This window comes from Falco rusticolus, chromosome 9 (assembly GCF_015220075.1).
Source record: "Falco rusticolus isolate bFalRus1 chromosome 9, bFalRus1.pri, whole genome shotgun sequence".
NCBI classification, from domain to species: domain Eukaryota; kingdom Metazoa; phylum Chordata; class Aves; order Falconiformes; family Falconidae; genus Falco; species Falco rusticolus.
This window is the reverse complement of record NC_051195.1, coordinates 5,923,595-5,937,873: the sequence shown is the minus strand read 5'-3', so window position 1 is coordinate 5,937,873 and position 14,279 is coordinate 5,923,595. Positions and strand designations below refer to the sequence as shown.

The window sequence follows — 14,279 nt, the reverse complement described above, 5'->3', positions numbered from 1 at the left end:
CATTCCCTGCGAAGAGCAGGATAAGATGACCGAATCCTGACTTCTGACCTGACCTAGGCAGATACCAGGAGGTTAAAGGTCCACGCACTAACCCACAGAGCTAGCTGGCCTCCCTAAAACTCTCTCTTAATCAGTAACCACCGATTTCAAATGAAACATCTAATCTGAAGCTGTTTAAAATTCAAACAAACCCTTGTAAGTAATTGCTGTTACTCTCCCTCAAATTCTGCTTCCCATTTCAGTTTCACAGGTCATAAACTCTACAGAAAATAGTAACTTTTGACTTCCAAACCTTCCTTTACTGAACTGCCTACAATCGCCAGCGGATGGTCATGCTTCGAACAACGCAGCTGAAAATGAATAGAGCAAAATAATCTTACTCTGCTTCGCAAAGTCAGTCTTTACTTCTCCAAATAAGTCTCTATAAATAATCCTTAGCTGCTCTGCTATGATACAAGCTTGAATTTGAGAAAAAAAAAATAAATATAGAATTAGTGCTCAGTAAGTAAACATCTACCCTTCCCCCAGAAGAAAACAATTTTATTTATTTTTTTTTGCTTCTGTGTTTCATCCAAGGCCGTTAAAAGATTTTCTGTTGACTTCAGCAAGTTGGGGTTTTTTTGGTTTGTTTTTGTTCTTTTTTTTTTTTTTTTACAGCCTCGGTCAAGAACTGAAATTGCGAAATCACATCATGAGATCTTACCTTATATCCACCAATACGATGCTCTTGTTTAAACTCTTTCCCATTTTTCAGCCATCGCATCGTCGGTGTTGGGTTTCCCATCGCTGGACAACGAAACTTGACAGTGTTCGCCGCTGGCACCGCATGTAGCCTTTTCTCCATTTTGTCCGTATGTGTCCAATAAGGCGCCCCTGTTTTGAAGAGATACATCCAGAAATATCAGTACTCGGAAACTGAGCTCTCTTTCCAGCCCCTTCCACAGACAAAGCACTGCACACATTCATTTTAAGTGTGGTTCAGAAAGAGTACACGACTGGAAATCACATGTTGCAAGTGTTGACCAGAATTTTGCAAACAGCTCAGTCTGCAGCTTTGAGTACATAATTTATGACAAAATTCCAATAATTAACCACAGATATCCTTTGTTTTGTGTATGTCAAGTAAGACAGAGGGACCGAGTTTTCAGCAGACTCAAATGATCAGATGCCTTTGACCTCAAGTTGAGTTACTGTGAGTGCGCAGCAAACTCGGAATTCTTGGACCTCAGCTGTGCAGCCAGACAGACCAAGTTGGAAGACCTGTTGGAAGCATCAGACTTAACCCTTCCTCATTTATGAGAAGGAGGAGACCAAACATACCTACCCGGCAGCACGCTAAAGCTTACAGCGTACAGTGACAGGGTGAACTGTGCTGTTACTGTCGCAAAACACACTAGAATACATTTATAAATGGAATATATTTCTGAAATCTTAACCAAAGAGGAAGAAATCAAATGAGTAAATATGGATCAGCAAAACTCAGCGATAGCATTTATCATTCCGCCGGGATTTCCCAGCCTCATAAGCCCACCGAAGCCTAAATGCTCAGTGACATCCAACACCGTGGCAAAAAATGAGAGCGTCTCCCTCAGCCCATATTTACCGAGTCACCACTTGCACTGTCTCCTGGCAAGGTTCTCCTGGCTCTTGCTCACCCCTTGCCATGCCCTGGCCCACACAAGGAGCAGGAGGAGCGCATGGAAAACCCTTCTCTCATCCAGGTTCTCAAGCGTTTGTCACATACCAGTACAGCATACACAGCAGAACAAAACATACAACTGCCCATCTGGTTTTACCCTCCAACAAGTACAGTTGGATAGATAGATCCATATCCAAGGTTATCCCACGCTCTGGATCCATGTGTCGCTTTGGCTACATCGCACAGTATCTTCATGGCATCGCTTCAGTTGTCTCACCATAACAGTTTAAAAAAGTTAAAGATTCAAGATCTGCTTAATAGTAGGAAACATTAATTTCTTTTACAATGGAGTTTTCCTGAAGCAAATCAGATTAGTGTGGAATTTTTAGGACTAGAGGGGTCCAGAAAAATAACTCTATTTCTCTCTGCCCTGTTTCATTTCCTTCATTAGCAGCCTAACACTCCACTATAAATAAAGTCTTCCGTTCCGCAAATATTTATAGCAGTTCTTACAATCAGTGCAAACTCAGAAATCCTGCTACCCCCCTCCCTAAATAAAAATACAGCTGGATAGAAAATACAGGAATAACTCCTTTAACAATGTCTCTCTCAGTATAAAGAAAACATTCTAAAAGTCAGTCATATAATGATGCTAAGAACGATAAGTGGGTTGGGTTTTTTTTTTTTGCCCGAAGTGGCAATTAGTGTTAAAATTAATGAAGCAGAAAAGCAAAGCAAATTTGTGCATGTAATCAAAATAGAAAATCAGGTAACTATTGAAAATTTAACTGCAACACTAAGAAATTGTTACACAGACTAAAGTGAATTAAGGATGGAAGGAAAAATCGCTGTAACATTATTTGCTAAAACCAGATCACGTTAAAACAACAGAAGACTTTAAACAAAGCCAACCAAAGGAATTAACTACTACATCCAACGACCAAATTACAAGTATCCCAGGCAAAGATGGCATTCCATGTTGGTACTGATGTATTGAAAGGATATTTTCTCTGGACCCCTAAACATCTTCCACAAGGCAACGTAAGGTGACCGCTGGTGGGCCCTACCCACAATTGCCACAAAGTCAAAGTAAACTGTGGCAGGGCAAAGCCAATCGACCATCCGAACCAGCCACACTGGTATCTCAGACAGAGCAGAGTGCCTAAATTTGGCCCCAAATGGACAATGCTGACCCAGCAACACTGTGACCAGCCAGCATGGTCACTTCTCATCACATCCACCGCACGCACCTTCTCACACCTACGGAACACAAAAAGCTTGCATGCAGTCACTGGCACGCACAACCTCCGAACCACAGGCTCCGCAGCTTGCCCATGGCGATGCTGCTCTGCAGAGCACAAGCTGGATGGACCCAGCTCTGGAGAAGCTCCCATCAGGGTGCAGCCCGTGACCAGGGCATTGGAACTGGTCAAGATCGAACCATCAACAGTGCCCCAAACAAGGCTAGTTCCTGCGGCCAGGTTCCTACTGCATTACAGTGCAGCTCACCCTCTGGTTTTCCTGCGTATATCCCTCCTTTCCATCAATCCTCACCCTTTAAAAAACTCTGCTCCTGGAAGAGAAGTGATCCAATTAAGACTCGTATACATAAACACCCAGGGAGCTAAAACTTTGCTCTACAGAAGAGGTGGGAGCAGAGAAGAGGCCAGGAGGATGCAGGCAGGAACAAAGAGAAGCAGCTCAGTTCTGTGCCACAGGGAGAGGGGGAATGGAAACTCCCCAGGCTGGGAAAAAGGACTCTGCTCGGAAAGCTTCCCCTCACACAACCCTCCGCGTAACCTGCAATGCTCCTGAATTACAGGGGAGCTTGGAGGAAAACATGCGGACGTCACATGTTGAAAACACTGTCTGAAAACGCTTCAAGACATCCTACCATTTTTCACTAGGTAGTAATAACATACATTGGCAGCTCCTCAGTATGTTTAAGGGAAAAGAAAAAAGGCAGCAACATCCAGAAACCGTAACACTCACCCTCATTTTGTGCTTTCATACAGCGACTGATCCGATTAACATACAGCATTTCTCTTTATAATTAAATCATCAACACCTAAAAGCACCTTTGACTGCTTCTATTTGTCTTGAGAGGAAAAACATCCAGATTCACTAAAACCAATAATGAACGTAGTTAACGAGTATAGACCACCAAGCGCCGACAACTTCTACAGACGGCGTCTATCCCATCCCAACTTTGCTAACAGGACAGGTGGAAGTAGGTAGCACCGCTGTGAAAAGTTCACAGCAACAACAGGGCAGACTCCAGCACATAGAAGTAACGAGCAGCAGGGGAATGGGTGGGAATTCCTGACTGCTTTTAGAGCTCTCATTAGTGAAGAAAATATCCTGCTGACCCACACTGCACTCCACTGCAAATACATTACATCTAATCAGGCAAATCTCCTGTATGTGAAATTGAAATTAGGCAGCCCTGGGGACCACTTCAGGACTCCTCAATTTTTATTTCAACTTATCTGACACAAAGAAATACAAAAGTAGTCAACTCCAAGCCTGCCTGACAAGCACGTTCAGCAGGCAATAATGCACCTGAAATGACCACATCAAACCCCTCCATGGTTTTCAGTACTATTGTATTTGACCTTTAATTGAAAAACACTTCTAGGCAACATCCAATTTTTGCTGCTCCCTTGAGTGGGTTTCCACTCTACAGGATTTGATGAATTTGAACCTTGTTTCATCCTTTCTGAAATTCTTCAAGGCATGAAAAGAACAGCATGTGGATTACATTTAGATACTTATTTGTTCTTGGTGCCAATTTACCATTGCTTGGCCCAGACAAAATTGTTTAAAGGGTGATAAGGAAAAAAAGTCATAAAGCTTCCAGTCGCCTGACTAGAATTCTGGGCAGAATAGCAGTATCTTCAGGGGTACCCAGGGGTCTCCAGAATAAATTACTGTTGGTGGACCTCAGCACAACCATCACAACAGCTGTTGCCTTACCAGCACTAAATCAGGATTATAGAAACCCCTTAAGTTAGGGCTACCTCCCAAAATCATGATGAGGATGAGGCAACAAGTACCAACACTGTTTTCCCCAGCGCTGTCACTAGGAACTGATGGCGATCAGCCTGCAGCTTTGTAAAATGAAGTCCCAGATCAACATCCTTGGAGGCGACCCTCCAGAACCAAGCTACGGCAGCTCTTTAAGGCAACAAAGGGGAAAACTGAATTGCCAACAAAGCCATTTTGTCGAGAGAGAAGACTATTTTGCAGTGGAACCAATCCTGCACCTTCCCCACAAGCACTAATCCCTTCAACAAAAGCTGGAAGTAATAAAAAGCTATTCAGGATGCAGTCTGGAACAAATCTACCACAGTGTTTTTTCAGACAGTTAAAATATCTGTCAAGCTAAAAGGACACCAAACGCAGAGTGAAATCTGCTATGCATGCCTTTTACTTAAAAATACACACAGGGCAAATGGTCAAAAGCACATGTGTACACACGAGCGCCCGCCTCTCCCGAGGACGAGTTGCTCCTCATGGCTACTGAGCCACGTACAGCCTTCGCCGGCTCCAAGAGCAGTTGTATTTTCTGGGCAGCCTCGAAAAGGACACTCAATTCCCTCAACAGCCTCTCTGCCTGTGTTTGAAAACCTTGGCCTCCGAAAAATATATTTGTAACCCAGGCAAAGAAAATCAAAAAAGCTTAAAAGAATACTCAGCATCATAAATAAAACAGCTCTAAAAGGTTTGCTTTAGTTTTAAATATGCAGGAATGGGAATGCCAAGGTTCAGTTTCCTGTGGAAGGCACTACAGCCATTTCCTGCCTCATCACATCATAATTAACATGCCAGGACAGCTGGACTTTATCAGAATTGTTTCATCAAAAAGCAACAACCTTTGAAGACTATGGCCTTTTGTTTCCATCAGTAAAGGCATAACCAGGCCAATTTCCATTGCTTATCCTTAATGATCGCAGCTGTAATTTGTATGTAAATTATCAGTTAAATTGTTTTAGATCTGCAAAGCTCAAACCATGGTGCAGGAAACCCTTCAAAACTTCTCTCAAAGAGCAGCAGCCAGGGGCTCCGGTGAGGTCTTGGACTTTCCCAGGCTTTGCCCATCACAGGCAGGAGAAGGTAGAAGAGGACACCGGACCGTTGCACACCGCTGTCTGCCACGTGGCACGCTCAGGGCGGACATAGCGTACCCCTCCGCTCCTCACTCACTTCTCAACCTGTCTTGCAACACCGCATCTTGACTTAGACGTGGCCTTTTGGATGCAATATAAAATCTAGAAGAGGAATACTGACGGGAAGGCTTAGAAGACACTAGATCCACAAGCTTCAGTGGTTTGCAAAAGCACCGCACCAAGTCCCACCCCTAATTTTCATCCAGCTCTGATCTTGCCAAATCACAACTCTCTTTCAGCAACATTGCATTAATCCAACCGAGTTACTATGATGCAACTTTTCATTGAAAACAGACTGCTTGCAGGGATGCGTTGCCACGACTGTTCTCCCGGTTACAGCTCTTCCCACCCAGCGTTCACAGACCAGGAGGAAGGCTGCGCCGCTCCCTGCTCCCATCCACAGCCTGCAAGAAGCCCCAGCAGTTTGCAGTCACCTTGCAAAGGGCGATCTCATGAGGACTTGTTTGTACAAGGCTCTGCTTGGGAGCAATCTCTCTTCTTGCAGTTTCCTTCCTTCTACACGGCAAGAGTTTGCACTCTCCCTGCCATCCGAGATGTTTAAACGTTCACGCTCTGGAGGCGTCTTTCACTTTGAGCAGGGAAAGTGTGGTTGACCCCCGCTGAAGTACACACCCCATCCCTGGCAGACGGAAATTGTCAATGGCCTTTCACCAGCTCCTGAATCAAGATTGATTAGCAGCAGCTTAAAATGATAGTTCATATTACACTAGCATCACTGGTGCTACAGGGGACACCACTGGGTACATCTCCCTGTTGCATGAAAGGGTGGGAATGGTTACCACCCTGTTACAGAGCACAGCTGCCTTGAGATCAGGCCCTTTGCTTTTTTTCTCCTTGCTATAGGCACAAAATATGTATAAAAAATATTTTTACATATATATAAATATATATATCTCCAAAGCTATCTGTGCTCACTATGAATCACCAAAGCCACCAGCACAGTCCAGAAGCAGTCTTTGCTAACACGCCAAAAATATCGCAAGCCTTTTTCTGACCAACACCAATAAACCTCTACAGCAATAACAGACAGAGGGGCATTTCCTAAAAGGAATTTCTACCCACGAGTCCTTTTCAGGGGAACACTAGCATTGCCTGGGTTGGTGGGTTTTCCCTAGACAACTTCTTTTAAGAGCAGTGTCCCTTTTCCAAACTGGCCAATTATCTTGGCCACCACATTCCTTTGTCAAAGCAGCCTCCAGCTGCCTAATCTCAGCCACTTCAAGCTGCACCTGTGAATCAACCCGGGTTAATCACACTAACAGATGGCAGGGGCCAAACAGGCAGCTCAGAACTTATATCACTTTAAATAGCATCTAATGTTTCACAGCTTCAGACCGGGGCAGTCATATACAACAGTAACTAACTAGGGGAGCTGAAATCAGGCCCATGCTTTATCATCTGCATGAGTGTTTCAAGCATACAGTATAGCTGCCCATTACCAACCAGGCTGAGGAGCAAATATACTACCTGGCTACCACGTTTGGTAACTAGCTGACACCTCCCATGAAGGATTTCTGTGTTCTGTGTGTTATTGACTTTACACAGCACGAGCGTTAGCAAACTACCAGTCACCGAGGGGATTTTGCAACAGTGCATAGGGGCATAAGGAACCAATATGAATTTTACCTTTTTTTTTTTTTTTTCTTAGCAACTGCTCTATTTAGAACCTATTAATAGCTTTCCAAATTCTCTAAAGGGGCTGAAGTTTAACATTCAGATAGGTTTAAGACTCTTTTAGCCCATTTTCATCATGCATAAGTAACATAAAAATGTGGTTTTAGTGCTGGATTGCTTTCTTTGCAACAAACCTTGAGGTCCTTTGCAGATAAAAGAACCTCATTGTGTCCAAATTCATTCTTCCTGGGGAGATTTCTGCCGAGATTAAGGCTTGAAGGATTTACCTCATTACAACTAAATTTTATTTTTAAAGTTTCCATACCACCTTTTAACAAAGTGAGTTGGATCTTTGTTTCTTCTGTTAAATTGCAGCTCAGATTCAGGGAAAGTTAGTTCATCTGTGAGAGTCTAAATCAGACAAAGACTGAACTTCAGTTCAGTAAGAAAGGAAACTGCAGAAATGCTAGCAAGAAGGGAGAAAGAAAGTACAGACCAGTAAAGCATGTTTAGAGGAATATTAGTTTATTTTTCTTTTTCTTTTCCAAGTTACGAACTATGTGAAACAGAAAAATGGAGAAAGACAAAGATACCGCTATTTGACAGCCCATGCAGTAACAATCAAGAAGCTCTGAAGGCAGGAGCGCAAAAGACGGGACATTATTTTCCACGTGGATCTTGCTAGTGACTTCTGGCAGATCGCCGTTACTTACTCATCTGGTTGCTGTCATTCACAAAGTCCTCGGACCCATCATTGTCATCTTCATCATCCCCAGAGGAAAGGGCATCTGCACATCAAAAATAATCAAGTCTTTAAACCAGCCTATTTTTACAGACAAATAAACCAATATGCTACATCACAGAATATCTATCAAGGAGAACAGATGTTATGTTAGCTGTGCAGAAGCTGTAGAAAAAGAAAATCCAGCCACAGCATGTGTGTCATTCTTATAAAATGCTAACAAAACTAGCTAACAATCCTGAAGTGCTACGAAGTTTCCAAAGGGAGCTTGCTAACTCCAAAAGTCTCTTTCCGCTTACAGTTTTTATTTTTCTTAAAGACATTCAGTTGAACGGAACTGAGTGTCTCCAGAGTGAGCTATCTCTAAACTTAAAGGATGTAGGACACCCCTTTTCTTCTTCTGATGCGGGGCGGGGGGGGGGGGGGCAGGCAGAGCTTGTATTCTTTCTACCGGCTTTATCACCATCACAGCAACTCTGTCTAATTTAATCCTGTCACAGCGGCATAGCACAGAGAGCTCTTCAGCAGCTGTTAATCACTATAGATCCCGTGAAGTAAAAAGAGTATATACAAACTGAGTCCATTTCAGGGTCAAGACAAGGAGGAAAATACCTGAAATAACTACAGAACTCAGCTCAACTGGCTGTGCCCGAGTGGACCATTTCACATTATATCATAACGTGTCTTTATATGACATTTTACAGCTTCTACATGCAAAAACCTATGTTTAACTCACTCACCTGTAACATTTACAATGAAGTACAGAGTATCACTGTCTAGGGTCCTAGCAGCAGTGCAAGCATAGAGGCCTGAATCTCTGGGTGTAGCATCCTTAATTTGTAAGTACTCCCCAATAATCACTGTCCTATTGTCGGGCCCCAAAGGGACCCCATCCTTAGTCCAACTGATCATGACGGCGTCTCTCAATTGACAGCGCAACTCAAGCGGTTCTCCTGGAAGTGCTGAATATACATCTGGCTGAGAGATTTGGTATTTGGTTGGTGGCTCTGCGAAGGTGGAAGGGAAGGAGGAAAAAGAAGAAAGAGAACGGAAAGGAGAGAATTTCCAACAAAAGTCAGTGAAGGCCCTTTTCATCCACAGAAATCAAGTTATGTTAAAAAAAAAAGTTTCATCCAGATTAGCCCAGCAACTTGTCTCATAAAACTGAACCACATGCAGGTATGGGGTAGGCTTTAGTTTCAAGAAGTTAACCACAAACAAAGCTCGCTCCCTTTGGATCGGTGTCTTGACACGTGCCTTGTTCCGAGTGCCGTGCAAGGGCACAACCCTTCTTACTGGCCACAGCGAGCCAACTCTGGGGAGATGAGTGATGCTGCACCTGGGGGCTTCAAAGATTTTGGAGAAGGCAGGAGGAGTTCAAAAAGCAAATTCAGTTTTATATCTTAGCATTTGAGCCTATGATTCAAACAATTTTATGATTCATCTTATTTTATAAGTTGCTTCTTTTTTTAAAAAAAAAAAAAAACAAACTGAAGGGAGCTGTGTTGGAAGAACAGGACGGTCAAAAAAACCCTTGCTAAAACTAAGTTAATAAACATGAGTTCCTATACACAGCACATACAATGTTCTTATTTTTCTCCCTGCACCCTTTCTCAAGCCTCTACACTTGGACTTCTACACTGCCTACTCCGCTCCCAATGACAGTAACTTTTTCTTTTTTTTTTTTGCTTCATTTCTTATTTCACAGCCTCTCCTGAGCAGAATACAGCAGAAACCTGGGAACACAAGCAAAGCTTTCCAAGTCGCAGCGTACACAAGTTCAAAAGAAGAACGGCTCATCCATCAGTTCCCTTTTGTAACCAAATAATGAGAAGAATGTCAAACCACAGCCTCTTTCCAAAAAAACATCCTTGGAAAACTACATCTGCCTATAGTTACTAGAGCTTCATTGCCCCTTTCCAAGGCTGGTTCTCAGCAGGGGGGAGGGAACCGCAGCCTGGGCACTCGGGAGCATCTCTGCAGGGGGCAGCGGGATGGCTCGGCACACCTATGACGCACTCGAGCTGTGCCAGATATAGGGACTGCTTTTGTTAACTGGCTTTTCCCTGCAACCACAGCATCCCTCTCCCACGAGCCTCTTGGCCTCGCCAAGGCCAGTGTGAACCGTAAATAAAGAAACACGATGGCACCTTCTGTTTGCTCATGAGGAGGGTCACACCACGCAGACAGCTGCTCCCCGGCACACATCCTTCCCTGCGCAGGCACCAGTTGTGCGCCACTGTGCGTATACATAAATAAAACACACGCCTCTTTTGGTTTGTTGGGGAGTCTCAGGGAATATTAAAGTAGGTGCCTCCTCAGTGTCCACCCCTGCTTCTAAGAATACCGAAACCCTGAAACCCATGTTCCTCATCCTCGGGGAATGGTGGTGTTGTTATTCGTATCACACTTTCAACAAAGAAGTCTGAAACAGGCGTCACATCTGAGCTGGCCAGTGGATGGGAGTTTGGAAGCGCTGAAGCTCTGTCAGTAGTTTAGTTTTCGGTAGTCCTGCAAGGAGCAGGGAGTTGGACTCGATGATCCCTTATGGGTCCCTTCCAACTGGAGACAGTCTATGATTCTACGAGTCACAGAAGTGGCCACCACAGCGGGACACTCGGGCGTTTAAATATTGGGTTATACTGATGTACTTGAAAATAGCGTGCCCAGTGTCTCCTCCCAGTCATCCTGGACTCATGTAATTTCAGGGAGCTCAGTGGAAGTTTGCCTGAAGCAAAGGGAGAACAGACCCAGGGATGTGCCCTTGCAAAGCAAGTAAAGCTTCTCCTGGCTTCTTCCCCAGGGTAAACAAGCTTTTTTCAAACAGATTTGACACACGCATCACACCAAGATGGTAGCCAGGAAAAGCACCTAAAACCACTTAAACAAGACCAATTACAGAGACTGTAAAGATTCTTGGATTTTGATTTTATAGCAAGGTCTCTAAACTTTCTAGTATGCAAAGTTCCATCTCAAAGTCTAGGACAAGCTACAAATACAGCTTTATACTCCTCCAACTAACTCAGTCTTCCTGATACAGTCACAAATCCACAGATCAGGTGTTTCGCTGAGTACTACACTATGCTGTTAGAAACCTAATTTCCAAAAGGAGCATGGGTTCCTTTCTACGTGTATTTTGTAACAGTAATGACTATATTTGAGTCTGCTTGAGATTTTTCTTTTTAATTCAGATTCAACTGTCAAATAATTTTTCAAAAAGGTAACTGAAGCCAGCTAGCTAATTTACTTTGAAGTTTTTAAGACTTCTTTGTAATGCTCTACCCGCAAAGAGAATTTCTTTTACAGAGTTTAACTGTGCCAACAATATACTGGAGTCTAAAAATGTCTTTAAACTTTTTAAAAGCCACCATGGGTGAAGATCACCCAACCCTCCTTTAAGTGCATTAGTGGCTTTTGCTGACGAGTGCCAGGAACCTCGAAGGATGGTCACACAGGTTACGGCATCCTCCTGGGCAGATCTGTTGTTCCCATACCAACACAAGGAAAGTAATTTTCTACCTTCCCTCTTTGATTGCATCTCTTTCTGAACTACTGTCCCCAAATTTACACCGAGTCAACGCAAATGCACATCCAAATTCAAAAAGCTGCAATTGATTTCAAAATGACCCCAAAAAAATCATTTTGCAAGGAAAATGACGAGCATACTGAAGAAAAACAAGTTTCAAATATGTATTAGCATTTGGTAAATATTATCCTCTCCCATTTGTGTCTCTCTAGAGTATCAGGGAAGATACAGCACAAAGTATCATGAAATAATGAAGTCATGTTTGGAAACAGTGAGTTATTTCAGGTAAGCCTTTGTGTTGCCAAACTAGAATGTAGCAGCACTTAAGACTGTCACTTTTTATAATGTTTGCCTATAAACTTTTTCCAGTGTGGGTTTGAAATGGTGCCCAAAAGCAAACAGAGAACAGGTGGGATTCTGAGGCACAAGTCCACCCAACAGCCTCACTGCTAAAATCAACCAGTTTAAACTGTTAAAAAATTCCCGGCAGCACATAAACAACCTACGCTGCAAAGTTAACTCTCTCTCCAGGATACTGCACAAGGATTTTTGCACTGTTCTGAAACTCAGGGACAAATTTTGAACTCATGTACATGCTGTGCCATCAAATCAATGGTTCCCCCGAGGCTGACATCAGGATTCTTTCCCCACTCCCATGTCTTTTGATGGTACCAGAGAGATACGGCTGCAAGTTTGCTCAGCCCTCACTAGCACCCATCCGCCAGTTTTTTCAGCAGCACCCTTCTGAATTTTCCCTTCGTCAAATAGCTAGATGGGAGGAGGAGATAGCCCTGCAGAGCCTGCAGCACAAAGCAAGGCTTGACGATCTGGTATCACATCCACGCTCCTCCAGCTCTCCCTGAACTCCTGCCTTGAAACCGTATCCTTCAGCCACCACCGAAAGCTGTAAATCAGCCCTTCGCTGGGCAGGCTCTGCACGGCTAAGGCAAGGCGGCACGGGATTACTTTCTAAGAACGTTCTTCTGCAAATCCTATAATTGTGGCATAGTTCCTACTGCGAAGGGGCATTACCTGATGTGAATAACACCTGCCTATCACCCCTTAACAAACAAACAAGCAACAAAGGCACGTGCAAGATTTCTGGTGGTGTTCTTGAACGCCGGGGGACAAGGGAGGGCATGTTGCTTCTGCCACTGTCTGCTCTCAGCTACATCCTCCTTTGTAAGAGTGGTGCACACAATGTAGTTATACTTTATAGGTGGAGCTATTGAACGATACTGCCATGGAAAACCAAGCTGCTGTTGAGTAAACAGATGTGAACTTTTTCTTTGCCTGCTCATATGGTCTCACAGCACGGTTTATGCCATCCAGCCATCAAATGGAGTAAATGCTGTTTGTATAAAAGCCACGACCACAACAGAGGTCTGGGGACACCCTGAATGCTCTGTTTCAGATACTTATGATACATGCAATTACATTCCAAATCATGCTTCATTCAAGATTCGGTCACTGAAATGAGAGATTTATATTTCCTTAGGTTTAAAATTATTATTATAGTATTATTTGTCTCCATTTATTAAAATATTAACAAAGAGCTGCTTATCTTAAGGCTTAAGGCATTTAGTTACTGAGTTACAGAGCCAAATAATTAAACAATCAGCTAATAGCTAACCCCAGCAAAGATTCTCACACAACTCTCCGTAACACAAAAGCCTCAGCCCCCATCAAGCCACTTTCGCTTCAAAAGGCTTTAGTAAATAACTAAACACTCACCATAGCGTGCCCAGAAGGGTCAACAGACCTGACCTGTCAAGAATCCAAGAGGTTCATTGCAACACTGAATGTCCCCACAGGGGATGCCAGGCTGCCAACCCCTACCGCTCCTCCTGCTTCTCCTACCTCTTCCTTGGTTTTCATTGAGGAAGATCCAGCAAGACCACACTGGATGAGCAACGTGGAACGGGGCTGCTGAACTAAGCCTGAAGCTGAACAGCCCCATCCCATGACTGTGCGAGTCAAACCCAAGCCTTTACGCTCCCGCCAGGACACAGCCTCTGTGCCGGCTCAGGAAGCCCAGGTATCTTCAGTCAGGTTTGCAACCTTCCTTCCCACCTCCCAGGTACAAGCTGATGGGCTCTTCCCTCAACTGAAGTTGACAAGCTAATATTAAGAGTAGTTGCATGTCCTCTTCTGACCATAGATGATAAATGCAGCCTACAAAAGAAACGGCCACCGGTTTAGAAATGCTAAAAGTCATCCTGGCCATGGTGACTACCTCCTGTTAGCTAACACCAAACCAAATCCACAAAGGCCAAGCACGTCTGTTTATACAAAGGGGGACAAAACAGTGTTTGCAACTCCTCCATCTGCTCCTCCAAAGTCACCGGATTCCCGCTGTCCTATTTGTCCTGCGTTTCCACCAGCTAGCTGTCAGCTCTGCCCAGCTCTGCCTCCGCCAGGCATCATCAGGAAGTCTCTGTTCTCATAACAGACCTTCCTTTCCAAATTACTGCAGTTCCTTTTATAATTTTAAAACACTAAAAAAAAACAAACCAAACACCACCACACCAACACCCAAAACCACACAACTTGTCACTCTACAACACT

The 14,279-nt window shown here is 43.8% G+C and overlaps 1 protein-coding gene across 12 annotated transcripts in view; it reads right to left on the bottom strand.

The window, feature by feature from the left end:
* Positions 1 to 14,279, bottom strand: part of FGFR2 (fibroblast growth factor receptor 2) — an 87,952-nt gene that overhangs the window by 58,301 nt on the left and 15,372 nt on the right. For 7 of the 12 annotated variants that reach the window (XM_037399547.1, XM_037399548.1, XM_037399542.1 and 4 more), the window contains exons 3-5: positions 8,926 to 9,192; positions 8,157 to 8,231; positions 704 to 873 (exon numbers count right to left, since the gene is read on the bottom strand). In XM_037399547.1, coding sequence (XP_037255444.1) covers positions 704 to 873; positions 8,157 to 8,231; positions 8,926 to 9,192 — 512 coding nt within the window. The remainder of the gene's footprint in view (positions 1 to 703; positions 874 to 8,156; positions 8,232 to 8,925; positions 9,193 to 14,279) is intronic. The other 5 variants (XM_037399551.1, XM_037399553.1, XM_037399552.1 and 2 more) reach the window with 2 other exon arrangements.